The sequence below is a fragment of the Polyodon spathula genome, chromosome 11 (assembly GCF_017654505.1).
Source record: "Polyodon spathula isolate WHYD16114869_AA chromosome 11, ASM1765450v1, whole genome shotgun sequence".
Classification (NCBI taxonomy): Eukaryota; Metazoa; Chordata; class Actinopteri; order Acipenseriformes; family Polyodontidae; genus Polyodon; species Polyodon spathula.
The window spans coordinates 14858548-14881446 of NC_054544.1; the positions used below are offsets into that span (position 1 = coordinate 14858548).

The following is a 22899-nucleotide window of genomic DNA, read 5'->3' on the forward strand; positions in this document are numbered from 1 at the left end:
TGGGACGGAAGTTCACCTTTCCGCATGACAACGACCCAAAGCACACAGCCAAAGCTACACTGGAGTGGCTAAGGAACAAAAAGGTAAATGTCCCTTAGTGGCCCAGTCACAGTCCCAACCTAAATCCAATCGAAACTTTGTTGCAAGACTCAAAGATTGCTGTCCATCAACACTCCCCAAGGCACTTAATAAGCCCTACAGACTCACAGCTGTAATTGCTGCCAAAGGTGCTTCCACCCAGAGGTATTAACTTCGGGGGGGGGGGGGGGGGGGGGGGGGGGGTTCTCAGGTACGTGGGGGGGGTTCTCAGGTACAGTTGTTTTTTTAATTTTTGTTTTTTAACGTAGTGTTTCCATGCTGTACAGACGTTTTATGTCATTATCCGTTAGTGCTTCCGCTTGACTTAGATGATTGCCTTTACCATTTTTAATTTCCTGTTCTTCTCCAGTTTCTCTGATACGAATGTACAAGCTTTACATAATTTTTTTTGTTTGTTTTTAACATACTCTCAGTTTGTTGACCATTAATGAACATTTCTGCACTGTTTTGTGTTGAGTTGAAAGTGATGGTCTCGAGGAGTCGAATGGGTCAAAGTTCTTATATTTTCCCTCGAGACTGGTATTATGCCTTTATTTTCGAATGGCTCAGGATGCAAATATAGCCTTCATCCATATTATATATATATATATATATATATATATATATATATATATATATATATATATATATATATATATATATATATATATATATATATATCCTAGCCATTCGAAAATAATGGTGGAAGCTCTGGTTTACCTAGTTTTATATTTGCATCCTGAGCCATTCGAAAATAATGGTGGAAGCTCTGGTTTACCTAGTTTTACTTTATTTTTTAATTACGGTAACAGAATATACAGACGTTTGTACACATGTATTACTCAAGAAGAAGACTATCCTTGTTTTTCTTATGTGGTGGTATAACATTTGTAGACCCCTCTGTACTCTTGTGGTATAATTATTTGGAGTAAAAAATACAATATTGCCACAAGGGGGCACTAAATGGCTACAAAAACTGAAGTTTAATAGCCCTTTTCTATGTAAAAATAATAATAATAATAATAATAATAATAATAATAATAATAATAATAATAATAATAATAGACATTTACAGTTATTTGCGTGTAGTATCATTTACAATATTTAAAGCATTAAAAATAATTTGAATATGTTTTTAGTTTTTGTATATGACAAGAACGTTTATTATGCATTTCTACCCCCTATATAAACAAATTATATTAAGACGTAATTTAAATGTTATTACTTATTTTCCTTAGTTGTGTCTGTGATAAAGGAAAGGAAGCTTGGTATTTTATGACCTCATATTTCTCTTCCATTACATATCTTTTCAACAAAGAAACGAGATAGGTGTATGCAGCAGGTGGCATATACCTACAGTGGAAAGTATAGACTTGATATTTCCTTATGGAATCCGTATTCCATCCTGTGCCGCAGTTGTGAGCCAAAAATGCAGGTCTGCACCTCTATTCCAGCATGATTTATCGCGCAAAATACCAAAGAACTAATCAGCAGAGTAACTAATTAATTTGAATCTGCATTTTTGCATAAGCAATTAGTGCAAGGAGAGTGCAGTGAAATGAGAAGTTGAATTCGTTTAATCTAATTGCCTATTCAAGCGTAAAGACACCGGGGTGAGGCTCTATAGGATCTACGTTTGGGGAAAAGCTTTTTGATTATGTGGTGCAAGGAAAAGGTCAGATTATCAATATTTAAATCGCATCAAAAAGTATTTAAATTTGTAACAAAACAGTCTTATTTCCAATGCAGTGTTGTAGAAGCAAACCACGAATAACACACAAAAAAACCAACAAGAACAACACAAAAAAGAAGCGTTGCTACCTGAATCGCTCTTGTTGAAGCCAACACAAAACAAATCTTCCTAAAGTTATCAGGTTAATACAACTGCATACATACCTTAACCTTAATACGTGTAATACGGAAATAAATAAAGACATGCAATTCAACACAGCTGCTTCATTTTGACACAATATGCAGAATAATGTGCCTGGAGCTTCAAAAGTTGGGGTAATTTATAAGAACGTAAGAAATGTTACAAATAGACAAGGCCGTTGCTGCAATTGAGGCGCATCCCCCGCTACCACGAGACACGGTATCTTTGCCGTTTTTGTTTTTAATTTTCGTTGTTATCTTTTATTTGTTGACGTGTCACGCCTTTTAATCCAAAAGTTTACGTTCTGAACTTTTTTTGTGACCTCTAGTCAAGATATATTTGTTTAAATTAGTATATTGAATATCCAAACCAATTCGATACATTGACTGTTCCAAATTATTATTTACAAGACGGTAGTGACTTCATTTCCAGGCTACTTTTACGTCTAGCCTTTTTTTATTTTGTTTCAATCAGTATTATAACATTCCCTACTCCCTAGTCAAACTGCAAACATCAAACATAAATAGCTGTCAGCTATAAAAAAAAAAAAAATACAATTGACCGTTGCACACAAATGTATTTGTATGCATTTATTTTTCAATCGTATATATATATATATATATATACACCTGTTTCAATCATATATACATATACCTGTATCGATATGCATGCTTAATTCGTAATGTGTACATTTTATAACTGTGTGATTTAATCGGGTGTCACCTGAGGATGCTTGTGCTTGTTAGAAATAATAATTTAACGATTGTGATTGAAGTGGGGGGATGAGAAATGGTAGGGTCCTAAAAAGCAACAACTCAGTACTACATTAATAAAACGTTGAGTAAGGTTCAAATACCACTTCATACCATTTGAAGTGTATATGACTTTTCGTATGGTTATCGTGCCTAAAACCAACCCATCTCAATATTTAGTCGGCGGGACTAACATGTCAATTCATAATAGTCTCCATTTTAAGCATTTATTTAATATTCCACGCTATGTCATATCGTTTATGTGTTGGGGTGCCGAAAATAGCTTAAACACAACTGAAATTTAAACGACTGAGTCACATCAACACACGATTTAGTATCAGTAACTCGGGATTGAGCTGTCAGTGGTGCTGAATTTCCAGCTACATCTGTTCAATTTAGACGCTGCGTATTGATTTGATTTGAAACAGTCAGGCAAAGGTAGACAAACAGCTTAAACTTTTCTGTTGGACCAGGTACACAGAGTTTGACGAGCTAATCTGACAATTTCGAAAACACCAGAGATTAGATTTTCCTTCAACTCCGCTATTAGACCCCGAGTTTCTGTGGGCACTCCACGGTTGCCTGGAGTTTTATATTTGGTTTTACATCATGTACCTAAATCTCGGCCATAAACAGCTGTTAAATACAGATATGCCAGTGCTAGTCAAACATCACAAATGTGCAGAATTTTACAAGCCTGACCAGACCCGAATAAAAGCTCTTTCAGCTCACCGTAGAATAAATATAAGGCATATAAGTAAATACCTGATATTAAATTTCATTTAAACTTGCAGGCGTCTTAAAAGATAGAAAAATAAACACGATTATAAAAAATATGCAACAATTAACAGGTATATGATAGTGTCCGTGCAGTTATTACAATATCAAAATATTTCATAAAAACACGTTGCATCTATCCAGTTCATACAGCTAGTATGTGTTCTGTGCCGTTTAGAAATAGGATGCTGACAGCAGTTTGGGGTCGATTCTGTTTTATCCCTTTATCGCAGGTGTTATACAAATCAATTATCTTAATTAAGACAACGCTGCGTGTCCAAGAGGGATTTAAATCGGACAGATTTTCTAATGTGGACAACTGTGTTTAATATGACTGTTTCCATGGTTTAAATTTTATGTAACACATTATTTAAATTGTCACTGAGCAGTTTATTTTTCGATTAAAATAAGACGGGTGTCTATTATAGTGATATAAATTGTGTTGCAAGATTAATATTTTTTTTCATATTTCATTTTTAAGATACTAATTTAAGAGGCAAAACGCAAGCAACGTTCAGCAATTAAACACAGCTGTCCCTTTGAAATATTAATCTGAAATCGATTTCTTTTCATTCCGAGTGTCTGGTGTGTTTTTTTTTTTTTTTTTTTTTTCATTTGCTTCCATGTGTGCCCAACGGTCAGCATGTCGATTTCTGGCGGATTATATTATATTGAATAGAAAAGAACAGATTTTGGATGTTTTGTTGGATAATGTTAGTGAGCCATGAAACAGGTTCTTGTTAATACGCGTGCTGCTCGCGTGCCGACCCTTCAGTCTGAAAAGAGACTCATTATTTAGGGACTCAAGCAGTAAAAGCCGGCTTTTTAAAATTAAAAATGTATTTTAAACACGACTGCACATAGATCAAATAATGAACTGCATATAATAGTATTTCAATATAATTATCGTAATATTATTTTTGGACAATAAAAAGAAGTGACTCAATTCGTAAGGTACATGTCGACTAATCCACTGAGACGTGCAAGTAGACAGCAATTATTATTATTATTATTATTATTATTATTATTATTATTATTATTATCTTATTATTATAAATAATATTATACATACTTAATAATAGAATAAAAATATCACCGAATTGGTCTTTTTAAAAAATATATACATATATTTACTATTAGAAAGGGTTATTTCTTCCTGCGGGTACAAACAGGCCAGTGGTCTCTAACTGTCGACAGATGGCCACTTTCTTTTGGCCACAAAGGGTTGGAAAAGAGAGCTCTGTTGAATACGAATAGAAGATGTCACGTGATCCTAGGGGCCGTTTGCCTGACGTGATTGACCATATGGCGCGTGCCGGGAAAAGAGGTGGAGCCTGCTGCAGCCAGTCGTTGGTGTAAGGATATTAACACCAGCGATAGATACACATGCTCATCTCTCAGCATCAGCAGCACAGCTATATAACCTGAGCATCCGCTGCACAGGCAACCAGAATATACGAGAAACGCTCAAACTGCTGGAAGGGTTATGAGACTGTCATAACGGGAATTATTGAAAAGGTAATTATCATCTAATTATCATATGGTTTACAAAAATTGTATTTTATATATTCTTGCACAACTAAAATACATATTTTCATTGTAATGCAAATTTACCAATTTTAAAAATTGTAACATCTTTTAAAGTGTGAAAACTCCGTTAGAGTGTAATATTTTTTGTTGTAATGCTTCATTTTCTATATAGATATAAAAGCAGTTTTGTATGAAGTATGTAGTTTTGGAATGATACAAACATCTTGCATTAAATATGCTAAAGTATAAATTATTAACATGTAAGTAACATAGAGCAGCATGAAACATATGCTACCTGTTACAGCACCAGGAGATAACAGAAAAGACAAACATTTATGAATAAAATTATTGCATTGCGTAAAAAAAAAAAAAAAAAAAAAAAAAAAAAAAAAAATTAAATAATTCAAACCAATCGATTTGCTTACGGGCTGTTTATTACAGAAATAATCTTAATGTGTTTTTAAGGTTTTTTTTTCAATGCTATAGTTCAATCTATATGTTGGTACGGTTTTAATAAAATCATATTAATACATTTTTGTTTAAAATATTAACTCCACTTTTACTTAATTTCCATTTCTTAATTTATCTATTTAACTTGTGAGTCATATTTATTTGGTATTTCATTATAATTTCACAGGTACAGAACATGGTTATGATTGATGTTAAGTAATGAGTATTTCTGTTTGTAAAACAATTTACAATGTTTTATATATTTAAATTTATCCTTTTATATTTCTCTATTTTTTTTTTGGCAACACCTTTTAATATATTGTGTTAATTCTCTTTAATTCAGGGACATGACAAAATCATTCACAGAGAATAGCATGATGCCAGAGTCCCAAAGCACTTCAAACTGGACTGATGAATGCCTAAGTTCCCAAGACGAGCATGACATGGAGAAGAACAACAGGGAGCATGACAGGATGAGCAAGGGAGAGGATTATGAAGATGATGATGAATTTAACAGACTAGAAGGCGACGAAGATGAGGAAGATGAGGAAGAAGAGGAAGGCGACGATCAAAAACCTAAAAGGCGGGGACCCAAGAAAAAGAAAATGACCAAAGCGAGACTGCAGAGGTTTAAAATGAGACGCACAAAAGCCAATACCCGGGAAAGAAACCGCATGCATGGGCTCAACGATGCACTTGACAGCTTGCGTAAAGTTGTGCCATGCTACTCAAAAACTCAAAAGTTATCCAAGATTGAAACCCTTAGGCTGGCAAAAAATTATATCTGGGCTCTTTCTGAAACCCTACGATCAGGCAAAAGCCCAGATTTGATGTCCTTCGTCCAGGCCCTCTGCAAAGGCTTGTCCCAGCCCACCACTAATTTAGTAGCAGGCTGCCTTCAGCTGAACCCCAGAACCTTCCTTCCAGAGCAGAGCCAGGAAATATCCTCACATATGCAAACAGCAAGTTCTTCCTTCCCTGTTCATCCATACACATATCATTCCCCTGGTCTTCCCAGTCCACCATATGGTACCATGGACAGCTCCCACATTTTTCATGTTAAACCACATTCATATGGAAGCGCCTTGGAGCCATTTTTTGAAAGCACTCTTACAGACTGCGCTAGCCCTTCATTCGATGGACCCTTGAGCCCACCATTAAGCGTTAATGGAAACTTCTCCTTTAAACATGAGCCTTCTTCAGAGTTTGAAAAGAATTATGCCTTTACCATGCACTATCCAGCAGCAAGTCTGGCGGGACCACAGGGTCATGCTTCCCTTTACTCAAACACTGCACCTCGCTGTGAAATCCCCATTGACAACATCATGTCATATGATGGGCATTCCCACCACGAAAGAGTCATGAGTGCCCAACTAAATGCTATTTTTCACGACTAACTAGACAAAAAGTCAAAATGCATTGCAGAATCCAATTAAATATACTCAATTAATGTCTTGATTAAGGAGTCAATGCATTGGGTTGCTATATCACTGCAAAATGCAAATATTACACACTTAAAATAATGTATGTATTTATTGTTATTACTGCCTTTAGGAGAAATGAGGATGCAAATTCCTGTTCACCTTGTATTATACTCTATAGCGCTTCTATTTAAAAAAAAGCCACTCTAAGAATTGCCGTGGCTCTATTCAGATTGTGTTAATTATCTGATCCATTTGACAAAATCACAAGCAATAATTAGGAATCTATGCAATTTTTAAAGTAATAATGGGCCAATTTAAACTCTCTCTATATATATATTTTTCAACCAACATTTTACTACTTATCTTTCCCATACTGAATTATTTTGTACAGAATTTTTAATGAACTTTTATAAGGTCGATTTCATATTTTAATCCATAAAACCCCATCAATATTTTATAAAAAAAAAGAAAGAAAAAAGAAAAAAATAGAATTGTCTCTCTATTTAAAAAAAGTAATTTTAACAATTTCACCAGAAGACAAGTGCTTAGACATTTATTCTGTTATCTTAGCACTTCCTTAAGGAATAATCACGCAAGGTTGCACAATCTTGACAATTCTTTTGATGATATTCAGAAGCAAAATACTTGAGTATACAATAAAAACCTGACTTTTAAAAGCATATCAAGACGTTGCTTGACTATCACATAAAATGTGCACTGTTTTTTTTTTCTTCTTAATACTGAATTTAGTAATTCTTTTAAAAGTAGAGGAAGATCTTGCCCGATATATTTAACACATTGATTCTATAAATGTATAATCAATGGCTTATCACATGGAGCCTGCAGTTGATCAGGTTATCAATATTCAGATGTATTTCTGTAGTAGGTAATTAGTGCAGTAGGTACAATTTTCACACTACTTATTCCATAAATATAGATCAATAGATATATTGCATGTACAATGCAGTCCACATAATGTGATGTTTGAAGTGTATAATGCTGGTTCAACTTGAATCAATTTGTACTGTAATTTTATTTGCAATCTTGTATATTATTATGATGTATTGCCACAACACATTGGGGATTTAAAATATACATCTCCGAACCACTTATATTCAAATAGTATTGAACATTTGGTAACATGTTGTATTTCTCTATTGTGATTTTCTTAGTGTATGTAATTACTATGGGATTATTGTTTTATTTTGATAGTTCATAAAAGTGCAAAATGTATTATTTGTAGAATAAAGGAAATCACAATTTGTTATTAACGTGTGTGTGTGTGTGTGTGTGTGTGCATTTTAAACTTTCTATTTCATCACTACACTTGGTTACAGAGAAATTGTAATTAGGCACTTCTCAAGATTTGTTTCTTAAACGTTTCTTTGTTTGAAAATGTGGCCTTCAATATTGAAAAAGTAAGAAAATATATTTTGGCAAGCTTGGGCTACCAGAAACTCATAAAATTTTCCCTTTTTTCATGATATTTTCTCTTCCACCATGACAGGTGTGAGGATCAAAGTTCATTTTTTTCAAACTCTGAAAAGCATTGTAGCTTTTCTATTTCTGCTTCATCTTCCATCTGGAATTCTTCTTGATGACGGAGAATAATTTTGCGCCAGTTTAGCAGACAACAGTAATGATAATACATTAAAGCATATGTCTATGTCTATGTATGACAATATATCTTTATTCATTGTCTTCTCAATAACGTTATTGCATTATAGATATAACATTTTTAACAAATGTTTGAACGTTTAATGACATTAAAAAAAATATATATATATATATATATATATATATATATATATATATATATATATATATATAGATATATTATATATATATATTAATCCTAGGAACCACATATGGTAAAACCATTTTGTTCACTTGTCTTACCTCGTCCTTGACTAGAATTCCTCAAAGTCAGCTCTCTGACCCTCAACACAGATACAGCCCAGTTTCCCTGGAAGGCAGAAACAACTAAAAGACAATTCTCCTGCCCACTCTAAAATGTTACGGTGCTTGTCTTTGCCATATATCTGGTCACTGTGTATTAGTTATCTTGAGAATATGTACTTGGCAGCATTTACTTCCCTCTTGGCAGTTGGTTCATCCCTATTAGCATAGTCTGATTTCAGTGTACATTTAAGGCCATAGTTCTGGAACTATTATTGAACATTGATCATCCATATCTCCCCCTTTTTCAGAGTGCAAGCATATTATTTTAAGTCTCTGTTTGGCTCTTTATTTTAGTCTCTTAATAGCTGCCCACATTTTACAGACAGAACTGGATAGCAATTTGGATAATCTATGGGGAAAAATGCATCTACATGAAAGGCCAAATTACCACCACATTCCCTTTCTAAAACAGACTGCACCGTAAATGCCAAGTTTCCAGGAAGGGTGTCAACTTCATATTTGGTACATATCAACTTTCACTCAACTGGTAAATATCTGCAAGCACTGTTACGTCTTGAATCCTAAATTCATCTTTAGATGGGTACATGCATTGCAGCAACTCAATTTCATGAAGCTGAAGTCAAATGAGTTCCATTTGTCTGATTTGCAATCACCTGGTGAATTAATAATAATAATAATAATAATAATAATAATAATAATAAATAATAATAATAAATAATAAACAGTAATTAGTTAAAATGTAACAACAATCTATATTGAAAAATGGATAACCTAAAGAAGATACTACAAAGCTTGTATTAGTACTTTTTTTTTTTTTTTTTTTAACAAGCACATTTCAGTCAATTGATTTCTCAAAGAATAACATAAGGCATTTCTTTAGTCTGTCAAGGGGCAGCTCACATGCCACCATCTTTTATTCAAACCAAGGCAGTCACAGATGTTCCTTCTGCAGGGTAGGTTTTAATTTATGAAAATGATTTTGTTTATGCATGAATGCACTCTGCATAACACAGGACTTTTATCTGATGGGGAAAAAATACCACAGATCCAATGCCAATGTCAAGCACATATTCTGCAGAGTTCTTCTCTTTAATGTCTATTTATATAAAGCTTTGTCATATCACAACTAACCTTCTCAATTACCGCCTTTTTTCACATTAGGATTATTACCTGTCACTGCAATAAATCTGATTTACTCTAAAATGCAAAGGCAACATTAACCTAAAAAAGAATGATGAACTTTATAACGGTTTATGTTGAAACACAAAAGGGTAGACTTTGTAAATAAATGAATAATTCCGTTTTAAAATTAGTATGCAAAGTTTATTTCTATAAAGACATAAACCTATTAGTTGAAGTAAAAAAAAAAAAAAAAAAAAAAAATTGATCTCACTTTAATAATGGACTTCATTATGATTAAACTCATCAAACTGCATGGTACACGAACGATCTACATTTCGTAAAATCCAAGTCAAAATATGGCCCTAATTAAAAATGTAAGAGAACACAAATGCTATTGAGATATCATTGATTTCGGTACTGAAAAGTAAATTATTATTCGTGTCTAAATAGAATAATTTAATCCAATAGAACGCTAAATATGATTTGCAGCACTATAGCCGGTATCATATGAAAAGCGTGTTGTAATTGAATACTGAACTACAATGTACCAATCAAGGCAGTACGAAGTAAACTTCTGTAACCTGTTTTCACTTTACCCTGTCATAGTTTAATTTGTGTGTAAAGGCTACAGACAGATGTCCAGGACACGTGAGCATACGTGGCGTTACCCCTCCCCCACCCTTGTTTTTTTTTTTTTTTGGTTCAATACAAAAGTTTTACCTGGAAGTTTTAAGCTACATCTACTATAGTGTAACATTAAATGTCTCACTGTTATGTTTTAAGACTTCCACGGTTTCACACCAATGAAATAAATGAAAACATGAATCCAGAACAGTTCAAACAATAACAAAAAAAAAAAAAAAAAAAAAAAACTATAAGCAGTCACGCTATTTAAACCAGGCACAATCCAAGTTGACTTACCGGACTCCAAAAAGCCCTCTAATGTAAAAAGTCACGTGTGCTTTGCGTTGTGGTGATTGGTGGGTTGAAAGTGAACAGCTGGTGACGGGGTCATGCATTACTGGTGTTTGAAAAGCAGACAGGAAAATAGATTTTAATTTTGCCTTAGTAGTGAAGAAAAACAGTTGGTTTATTTTATCTTCAGTAGTTTATGTACTTCAGTCTTTCTAAACTGGAAATCTATTTTTGTTACTAGTTGTTTTTATCAATTTTATATTTGTAACTCAGGCTGTAATTCTGTAACAATACTTTCAAATTGAATAGATTATATCGCTGTTGACATTTCTCCTAGTTTTCACAGCTTTTGTTTTAATGACCCAAAAGTCTATTGGTTCAAAGTACATGTGGTCTTTATATATATATATATATATATATATATATATATATATATATATATATATATATATATATATAATATATATATATATATATATAATCATACAATTAAATAACAAATTATAATCTAACACCCTCACTGTTTCCAGTTAAACATAAGTACAAAGGCTATGCTAGCAATTCTGTACAACAGGAAGAAATCATTCAAAAGTGGCATTTGCCTCAAGACCATTGTTTTTTAAGAAATGTATTGTCTCAGCTCAGATATTTCTGCAATCTATTCAATTATTTACCTAGTGTAGAAGAAGAAGAAGAAGAAGAAGAAGAAGAAGAAGAAGAAGAAGAAGAAGAAGAAGAAGAAGAAGAAGAAGAAGAAGGAAATTAGACTGTAATAAACTTTAGAATAATCAAATGTTGAGATACAGTAAAGAAGTCTTGATTGGAAGCAGTTCCGATTTTTATTTTATTTGCTTGACCTTCTTTTACTTTAACAGCTTGGCCACAGTGAGTGAAATCTTATAGCGTTATCACTGCTTATAGCTACAGTGGTGCCCATACTCATAGACCCCTCTATTCATTTCAAGGATTATTCCCATGAGTAGCATGGAATATTTGTATTTATATATTATTATATATATATATATATATATATATATATATTATATATATATACTATATAATATATATATATATATATATATATATAACCATGTGTTGTAAGGCGCAATGTTTAGGCATATATATATATATATATATATATATATATATATATATATATATATATATATATATATATATATATATATATATATATATATATATATATATATAATAACACTGGGTTCATGTCGTCAAAGTAAACGCCTTGTTGTTGGGTTGTATTGGCTTTGTGTGATTGACCGATTACATATCATCAGCACTTCACCCCTCCCTACCCTTCAGTTACATATTCCTATTTAGTTCTATAACTGACAGTTTGTGCACATAACCTACTATTACAGCGTAGCTCTATTTATGGGACACAAGCAGTCACGCACACAGTACATGTAACCAATGCTGTCTTTTTGCTGCCGGTACTGTAATGTAGTATTTATTTATTGATATTTTGTGGCTGATGTAGTATAGCAAGGGCCTGTTTTCATTATAATGAAATTAAAATCACAATGTAGCGCGGACGAGCATGCGCGCGACCTAAGCAGAGGACGCCCAAGCGAGCGCGCTCAGCATGTAACCAAAGGCTATCTAAAAAGCAAGTTTCATAGCGTAACCTTAAGCCAAGGTGCTGCACTGAACCGGAAAACAACCTTACAGGAGAATTGGTTAAAATATAAACATTTGTCATGTTTGAAACTCCTCGCAGATCTGCTACCGTTTTAAATGCCTGGTCTGGGAGCTTAGAAGACTTGGAGCAGCAGACGCAACCGGTGTCTCCAGTCAGCACAGACAACACAGGCAAGAAAAAGAAGAAAATGAAACCGCCGCTACGCTCTGTCGCGGTCTCGCAGCTTTTCGCCTTGGAAGATGCTGCAGACTCCCAGGCCGAAGAAAGCAGAACTGAGGAGAAATGCCACACAGAAAGAGACGCCGAGGAGTCGATCATTAGGGGTATATTTAAAATAGAAAAAAAGAGCTGCGACGTAGAATTAAGAGCGAGTAGATTGGTATGGACTCCAATCGAGCCCGAGACCCCTACAGGTGGGTTGTGATGTGTTTGCACAGTTTCTATGACAATGTAGGTGACTGATGTGTATTTATGACTAGTGTAGTAATGGTAGTGAAGCCATGGTAAACATAGGTGCATAGCATGCACTTTACAGTTTCTTTACTGTTTTTAACCTTTATAAATACTGAAGTGCAGTAGGATACGAATGTAAATTTGAAATTAGTAACCCACATTATATATATATATAATGTGTGTGTGTGTATGTGTGTGTGTGTGTGTGTGTGTATGGACACAAACAAGATGCTAAATATGTAACGATTATCAGTCATCCTAATTGCTTAAAATAATAATATATTTACAACATATAAACGTGTAAGATGCTGTAACTACAAAAAAATATGCACTGCATTCAATTATGTTTACTTGTGATTTATCTTTAGTTTAGAAAGTTCTGACTAAGTATATCTCTTTTTAGTATTACAAGATGGGTGCTCTACATGCACATACTGAGTGATAGAGTATTGATCGCTTTGAATCTCAGATGACACAATTGGGCCATATTCAGGAAGCTTAAATTTAGTTTTAGATTAATTTATGTTTGGCATGTTCTCATGGCCTTGCAAAGTTTTATGAATACTGCAAATCATACCCCCAAGTGCCCTGTTCAGAGTGCTGCAGTTTACAAGCCTTATACAATTTAACACTGGAGGTGAAGTAGGAAACAGTGCCTTAAAATAATAATGGCTTCAGATTACCACGGTGTTTTGGGTAAATATGCGTCCTAATTAAAATGTATTGAGTTTATTCCAGCTCAAGTGGACAAGGGCACTGTCCACATTAAAAAAAAAAAAAATAGGTAAAGGTCATCAAAATGGGCAAGTGTACCTTCAGACACATTTTCACCATGGGCATCATCTTTTGCACACAACACCTACCTTGGATCCCTTTTCTCCATGGCATTGTTCATTGACAAACACAAATGGAAGAAACACATCACCAGTATATTGTCCACGAGAGCTGGAACGACCCTATTACTCTTTATTTAAAAATAAATAAATAAAAAAAATATTTTTTTACATCAGATATTTTAAGGTAAACAAAAGTCAAGTAGATAAATGTTTTTGGCTGATGCATCAGTGTGATCAGACAATTCTTGCTACTTTTTTATTTCTAATTCTTTAGCAAATATAAACAGTTAAGTTTCTGCTAGATACCATCTGACATGATCAAAAGATATTACCGGTACCAGTCAATTAATGTAAAAGTTGATGTACTATAGAGATTAAGTTACATTCTCTTTATAAAGGGCAATGGGATAGTCTGTGTACAACAGCTGACCTATAGTGACCATACTACTCTGGGCAGGTTTCCATTTCACTAAATAAGTTCCTACTGAAGTGAAATTCTTAACACCTAGAACATGTATTATTATTATTAAATATGAATATTATTATATATTTTCATGAATTGGTTCATGGTCAAATTATGACTAGGCTTTTAGTTTCAGAGCTTTGTGAAAAAAAGAAGCTGCTTCTCCTATCATGGGGTCAGATCATTGGATAAAGGATACAGAAAGTAATGCAGCTAAGTGGGACCAAGTTAACATGGATTAGTTAAAAAAAAAAACCTTCAAACCAGTTCTAAAATGAGTGGGAGGCAAGGAAGTGAAGACTCTTGCTGCAGCACTTTGAGCAATCTGGTTCAAAACCAAACACTGTGATTGCCAACAAAGCCTTGCACTGATCTGTCTTATATGAAACAAAGGCTTGTATAATAACAGAGATGCACTGCTTGTAGCAGAATATAATGGCAGATGCAGTTCTGCCTTCAGTGCATCATTTCCTTCCTGATAGGGATGGACAGTGCCAAGATAACAGTGCTAGAAATAGAGGGGTCAGAGACTGGTTTGAAGAGCACAGCAGGGACTTCATATATATCCACTGGCCTGCCCAATCACAGAATCTCAGGCTAGTCAAGGCCCTGTAGGACAAACTTGACCAACATATCCTTGGAAGGCAGCCTCAACCTGCTATTTCAAAACTGAACAATAGGACTGGTTTTAAATGCTTTTGCTTCTGTGAGATATCTAGAAATGACATACATAGAAATGGTGTGTCAGTTATTAGAAAACTTGAATCCTAAAAAAACATTAAAGTAATTGTAGCTAAAAAACATAGTTCCATAAAATCTATCTGCCATGAACATCCATTCGGTATATTGGTCTCAAATATGCAGTGTTGAAAGAAGCACTTGTTATAGTAAACATGTATTGTTATTTCAAAGAATGATATCTCATACTGCACTAGGTTAAAGAAAACTCTTATAAACCATGCTTTTAGACTGTCTTGTACTTCCTGGGTCATTTCACCTGGAGAGGAAAATTGTCCCCACCCCTTCACCGTCTTTTTTTCTTGTCAATAACTAATCACCTGCTTCCCCAGTTGACTTGGACATGCTTTCAGTCAGTAGCATGCTTTGACCCAGAAGACACTTCTGGGGTGAAATGACCCAAGAAGTGCAAGTGCAAACAGATAACCCACGAGTAAGGCTTAGGAACCGAGAGCTTCATTTAACCTATAGTAGTACCAGCTATCATGTTTTAAAATGAACATACATGTGTGCTGTAACATGTGTTTCTTTGCACATTGACCTAATGTAGCTAATATAAGTGCAAAATCATATATATATATATATATATATATATATATATATATATATATATATATATATATACACACACACTCACATACACATACAGTGCCTATAAAAAGTCTACACCTCCTTGAACTTTTTTCACATTTTGTTGTGTCAGTGCCTCAGAGTTTCATGCATTTAAATGAGGATTTTTTTTCCACTTATCTATACACCATACTCCACACTGTTAAGGGGAAAAAAGCAGTCTTCAAGTCATGCCACAAATTTTCGATTGGATTTAGGTCGGGGCTCTGATTGGGCCACTCAAGGACATTTACCTTTTTGTTCCTTAGCCACTCCAGTGTAGCTTTGGTTATGTACTTTGGGTCGTTGTCATGCTGAAAGGTTTCAGTTTCCTTGAAGAGAGCAGCAGGTTTTCCTCAAGGACTTCTCGGTACTTTGCTCCATTTATTTTCCCTTCTATCCTGACAAGTGCCCCAGTCCCTGCCGATGAGAAACATCCCCATAACATGATGCTGCCACCACCATGCTTCACAGTAGGGATGGTGTTCTTTGGGTGATGCGCTGTGTTGGGTTTGCGGCAAACATAGCGCTTTGCATTTAGGCCAAAAAGTTCCATTTTAGTTTCGTCAGACCACAAAACTTTTTGCCACATGGCTACAGAATCTCCAGGGTAGTTTTTGGCATACTTCAAACAGGATTCAAGGTGGGCTTTCTGGAGTAATGGCTTCCTTCTTGCCACCCTACCATACAGGCCATGTTTGTTTAGTGCTTGGGATATTGTTGTCACATACATACTTTGACCAGTCTTGGCCATAAGAGCCTGTAGCTCTTGCAAAGTTACCATTGGCCTCTTGGTAGCCTCTCTGATCACTCTCCTTCTTGCTCGGTCATCCAGTTTGGAGGGACAGCCTGATCTAGGCAGGGTCTTGGTGGTACCATACACCTTCCACTTCTTAATAATCATCTTGATTGTGCTCCAAAAGATATTCAAGGCCTTTGATATTTTTTTATACCCATCCCCTGATCTGTGCCTTTCAACAACTTTGTCCCAGAGTTCTTTTGAAAGTGCCTTGGTGCTCATTTTTGAGTCTTTGCTTTTGAATGCACTACCCATTAGAGGGAACCTACAGGAACTGCTGAATTTATCCAAAATCATTTGAATCACTACAATTTAACACAGGTGGAAGCCACTTAACTTGGTGTGTGATTTTGAAGGTGATTGGTTACACCTGAGCTAATTTAGGATTGCTATTACGAGGGGGGTGGACACTTATACAACCAAGTTATTTCAGTTTTTATTTTGAATTAATTTTATACAAATTTTAGAATATATTTTTTACTTGGAAGTTGTGGGGTAGGATGTGTAGATAAATGAAAAAATATATATTTTAGTGCATTTTAATTCCAGGCTATAAGTCAAGAAAAGGTAAATTTTTTTAAAGGAGTGTAGACTTTCTATAGGCACGGTGTGTGTGTGTGTGTGTGTGTGTATATATATATATATATATATATATATATATATATATATATATATATATATATATATATATATATATATATATATATATATATATATATATATATATGGAATTATTTTGCCACAAATCAAGAAAAAATATACTGTTCAACCTCTTTCTTGGTAATGTGGGAAGTGAATTTAGTGTTGTCAGTGTTGCCACTAGTTGACATATTGTGCAGTGCAAAAATATTGTTCATTCAACTCAGTGTAGTACTTTTTTAAACAAGATTACATGATACCCTTATTCCCAGGAGAGCAATGGCCTATGATTGAAAGCCTGGGTGAAACCTTTTAGTCAAAAAGCATGTTGAAGTTTAATGTGATTGCCTATACTGTCTGATATGTGAACCTTTAATGATGACATAAATCTAGCATCTTTCTTAACCATAGAACCTACCTGCCTTTGAGGCTTAAATGCTTTACTTAACGTGGTAAAGTAATCAGTTTGTCGCTAGATTTTTTTATAACCCGTACCATGCCCAGATTTTTTGTTTCAATCAGGAGGTAAATATGTTGTTTTAATTATGGATTGTCTTCCTTTTTTTTAGCTATGAAGAAATAACTCTCTATAACTAAGAATCATCATAAAAACATTTTTTAGAACAATTTAATAAAAACAAGCATACTGTAGTAACTGCCACATAATAAAATGCAATATGGTGCCAAAAAAGTCATGTGGAACAGATGTGCTTGTAATAGACACCAGTCATATGTTACGACCACCAAGTAAGGCATCTGTCAGTCTAATGGACAGTCAGCAAATGTCCAAGTAAATGATACCCAGAAAAAAAAAAGAACTTCTGTTCGATAAAGAGGAATATGTATATTTGCATATTCCCTCACATTTTCTTGTTTTAAATGTATTTTTATGATATATTTTAATTGTATTGAAAGATGCAAAATATTTCTTCTGTACTGTTTTGTACTGTAAGGTCTGTGTTGTTGAGTTTAACTCTTTAGATTATGGAAATATTGTGTTAATGTTATGTGGAGTGTATCTACCAAGTGAGTGCCAGCTTCTTCAATTTTCTCATGTCAGCTACTGTATATACATGTTTGTTACACTTCAGTTTATTTAGACAAAATTATTAACTGGAGGAAAAAGACATTCTCATTAATTCTTTTAAGAGTCATGAAGCACTCAATAAAAAAAAAAAAAAGGTCTCATAAACCTTGTTTCAAAAGAAGAAAGTCTTAAACATTAAGCATGTTGTGAGCACTGACATTTAGTAAAACTGAAAATCATACAATTTTGCAGCTTCCTAGAGCTGGTCTTGTGTTTTGATTTTTTTTATGTAAAGCATAGGTTGCATTTGTGTCTATAATACACGCCAGTGCTGTTAAGCCAGAACTCTCATTACAAAGAAAGCATCTAATCACCCCCTATGGCCTTTACCAAATGCTATCACAAAACTGCCAAAAATTGCAGAAAAAGCACTCATAAGATAGGTTTCTGTGTTTTATGGTAATGTGAATTTATTTTGCCTTGGGATATTTTATTTTAGTAGTGTCCTCTGTCCTCTAGGAAGGGAAGGTCTGGCACATTTGGACAAATTAATTCCAGTAGGTAAAATTGTAGAGAGTTGAAATTAAAAGCCTTAAAAAGTCGAATTCCTACATTTAGCCAACTGGTATCGAAAATATTAAGATTTTTCAAATTAAATATTTTAGCAGATGTTGTCATTGACTTTTTTTAAATTGCTCTGTTGCTTTGCACGACAATAATAGTATGATGCAAACGTTGCGAAAAAAAAAAAAGTCAAGTATATGTCGTATAATGTTGTAATACAATTATACTGTTAATAATACGTATGTACAAGGTTTTTTTATAATATTAGTAGGGGCATATGACAATTACCTTGGGGGGACCCCCCCCCCCCAAAACTAGACTTGTACATTTATTCTAATTCAGCTTTACATTGTTATTATTAAGTAGGCTTATTGTGAACTATACTTCTTGCACGTCTGGTCATTTTCAGAGAGGAGTAAAACAATGATAAGGCCATAAAACTAGCAAGATACAACTTTGCTGGATGGTGCAGTTAAATTACTGTCCTGTGTAGTTTCTTGGTGGTCCTTACTTTTAAAATTATTTTGCACTTGCCCCAGAACACATCTTTACATTGTGCCTTACCCTTGGATTAAATGTGTAATTCATGGGGTTTCCATGCAAGTTTTTTTTTTTTTTAACTCAAGACATTTACACGAGAAACATGTCTCACCTAATATTATTTTTTGGGGTTTTTGTTCGCTCAGTTTATTTTACTTGAGTAAATCGTGCTTTTCACCCAACGTCATGCACATTAATGGGAAAGGTGGGGGTTGATGTGTAAATTCGCTGTGCATAAAGAACTCGTGCTGTTTTTGAAGATTACTAGTGACATTTTGTGAAAATGTGGTTTCCATGAACAGAGAACTGGTACATGAGTGAATCTAAGCTGCTGTAATAAAGCAAAATACTCTTGCCCAAATTGTTTTTCAGATGTCATTAGTGGGGTGTATTGTCGTTAGTAGTGAATACTGTTGCAACTAATTTATCTTACGACTCATTAATTAAAAATAAACTCAGAGGTATAAAATAAAACAGACCGACAGATATATCTAACAGGTGTGGTAAATGACCGCGAATGGAGTTATGCGTCCTGAGCCGTAAGCAGAGGTCATCTACCGCACGATAATGCCCACATTGAGAGGGCTCTATCGCTATTAGAAAATGATTTATTTATTTTCTCTTTAAAAAAAACTCAGGAGATGCAGCGTATACTGCCCGGGCTTAGAAACCCTACCAGCCCGGACAGCTAACAGCTGCTGAGGAAGCATTCAACACCACACTTGGACAAATATGGGTACAGTGGCTCTCAAAAGTATTCACCCTGTTTGGACTTTTCCACATTTTATTGTGTTACATCATGGAATCAGAATGGATTTAATCAGGAGTTTTTGCCACTGATCAACACAAAAAAGTCCATAATGTCAAAGTGAAAAATAAAATCTACAAATTGTTCTAAATGAATTACAAATATAAAACAGAAAATAATTGATTGCATAAGTATTCACCCCCTTTGCTATGACACACCTAAATAAGCTCCGGTGCAACCAGTTGTCTTTAGAAGTCACATAATTAGTTGAATGGAGTCCACCTGTGTGCAATTAAGGTGTTTCACATGATTTCAGGTTAAATACACCTGTGTCTGGGAGATCCCACAGTTGGTTAGTACATTTCTTAACAAAAACTACATCATGAAGACGAAGGAACATTCAAAGCAAATAAGGAATAAGGTTCTTCAAAAGCACCAATCAGGGGTAGCATATAAGAACATTTCGAAGGCATTGAATATCCCCTGGAGCACAGTAAAGTCCATTATTAAGAAATGGAGAGAATATGGCACAACTGTGAATCTGTCTAGAACAGACCATCCTCAAAATCCGGGCGAGAAGGGCACTAGTCAGGGAGGCCACCAAGAGACCTATGGCAACTCTAAAGGAGTTACAGTCTTCCACAGCTGAGCTGGGAGACACTGTGCATACGGCAACAATAGCCCAGGTGCTTCACAAAACTGGCTTTTATGGGAGAGTGGCACAAAGAAAGCCATTGTTGAAAAAAACTTGCATCAAATCTTGGCTAGTTTGCCAGAAGGCATGTGGGAGACTGTGAGACCAAGTGGAACAAGATTCTATGGTCTGATGAGACCAAAATAGAGCTTTTTGGCCTCAATGCTAAGCGCTATGTTTGGCGCAAGCCTAACACCGCACATCATCCTGAGAACACCATCCCTACCGTGAAGCATGGTGGTGGCAGCATTATGCTATGGGGATGCTTCTCTGCGTCAGGGCCTGGAAAGCTCGTGAAGATAGAGGGCAAAATGGATGCAGCAAAGCACAGAGAAATCCTGGAGGAAAACCTGCTGAAGTCTGCAAGAGACCTGGGACTTGGGAGAAGATTCATCTTCCAGCAGGACATTGACCCCAAACATACAGCCAGAGCCACACTGGAGTGGCTTAAAAACAAAACGGTCAATGTCCTGGAGTGGCCCAGTCAAAGCCTGGACCTCAATCCAATTGAGAATATGTGTAAAGAGTTGAAAATTGCTGTTCACCAAGGTCCCAATCCAACTTGATGAAGCTTGAGCAATTTTGCAAAGAAGAATGAGCAAAAATTGGAGTGTCCAGATGTGCAAAGCTGGTAGAGACTTATCGAAATTGACTCATGGCTGTAATTGCTGCCAAAGGTGCCTCTACCAAATATTGACTCAAGGGGGTGAATACTCATGCAATCAATTATTTTCTGTTTTCTATTTTGTATTTGTAATTAATTTAAAACAATTTGTAGATTTAATTTTTTACTTTGAGATTATGGACTTTTTTTGCATTGATCAGTGGCAAAAGCTCCTAATTAAATCCATTTTGATTCCATGTTGTAACACAATAAAATGTGGAAAAGTCCAAGGGGGGTGAATACTTTTGAGAGCCACTGTAGTGGGTACTTGAAAGGGAGGTGGCAAATACTGATGAAATGGACTGAAGTGCATTAATTTGTTTCCAAAATTGCCACTGCCTGCTGTATCCTGCACAAACTCTTGTCAACAACAAAATTAGGCGTTCAGGAATCAGTGGCTGCCTGTGAGACAGAAGGGGAAGGTTACAGTCTCACGAGAAAAAAAAAGCGGCACTGCCTTTCACAACAATCCCAAAACAAGCTCAACCCATGTTAGAGTGAGTGTTTATGCAACTTACAACCCGCAACTAAAAACCAAGCCCGATTCAACTTATTATAAGCGGACTTGGCAACGGTGAAGGTTGCCTCAGCCTCCAGTTTCAATTGGACAGCAACGATCTGAGGAGGCTCGTGTTGTCAAAGATTCTCTCGTTTCTTTTAAGTTGTGTTTGATTTACTGTTGATTTAAATATTAATGATGCAAACAAATAAAACACAATCAATATGTTCATTTGCAATTTTATTTGGTCAGTTCTTAGAGAGCACCAACAACTTGTTGGATGTTTGTTGCACTGCTGGCTCATGACATCCAGTTCAACAACTATATTTATTAACATGGAGAGCAGACACACCTTGTCTTTGGACATACTGTAGCTGGGATTAAAAAAAGGACGGGAATTAATTCAGTTATGTTTAAGCAGCTCACTTGCTGTTCGACTTTAACTTTAGCATATGTTTTACAGCAAGGGTATTCTCAAACAGCTGCTTTAATACTATAACAAAGGCATAATGCAGTTCATGGTAAGTGGTTTTATACAGAACTGTAAACCCCCAAGAGTTATACAACATGACAGTCCAGACACAGCAAAAAACAATTATGAAAAAAGCAGCTTGCGTTATCATTAAGGTGAACTACACCATTGCTAACTATAAAATTGCCCTTCAGACACTGCTTTCTGCCATCTTGGAATCCACAGTAACAACTGACCTGCTCACTTGCAATGTTTATAGTTAAGGATAAACACACTCATTAACATTTACACATGAAATGCAGGTTTCCATGCGAAACTGGGTGTGGATTTTCTTGTGTGTTTCGATATTTACACGAGTAAATGAGATTTACCCTATCCCTCTCTTTGGCTGTTTTTTTTTGGCCACAGACCTGATTTACACAAGTAATTCTCCCAAATGTGTATGCGCAAATTGACCCGCGTGGAAACCTCATGATTTAGTACTTTTAAAAATGGCTATATAAGAATAGCAGAGGCATAATTAATGGCTTAAAATATGATTTTTAAGCACCTATAATCATATATTTTACGGATGTAAAAGATGCTAAATACATGCCTAGAAACAAATTAACTCAGTATGTTCCTGGTCAGTAATACAATCCAACCTG

The 22899-nt window shown here is 35.0% G+C and overlaps 2 protein-coding genes across 2 annotated transcripts in view; both read left to right on the forward strand.

Annotated features, from left to right (window-relative positions):
* Nucleotides 1-4859: 4859 nt before the first annotated feature.
* On the forward strand, nucleotides 4860-8103 carry LOC121322733 (neurogenic differentiation factor 1-like). Its single transcript, XM_041262983.1, has 2 exons — nucleotides 4860-4998; nucleotides 5804-8103. Exon 2 carries the CDS (start codon nucleotides 5808-5810, stop codon nucleotides 6855-6857), a length of 1050 nt encoding a protein of 349 aa, XP_041118917.1. The 5' UTR covers nucleotides 4860-4998; nucleotides 5804-5807; the 3' UTR covers nucleotides 6858-8103.
* A 4303-nt stretch (nucleotides 8104-12406) lies between these two features.
* LOC121322810 (ceramide kinase-like protein) overlaps nucleotides 12407-22899 on the forward strand; it is a 51228-nt gene continuing 40735 nt past the window's right edge. The window contains exon 1 of the mRNA XM_041263118.1: nucleotides 12407-12920. Coding sequence (XP_041119052.1) covers nucleotides 12566-12920 — 355 coding nt within the window. The 5' untranslated portion in view covers nucleotides 12407-12565. The remainder of the gene's footprint in view (nucleotides 12921-22899) is intronic.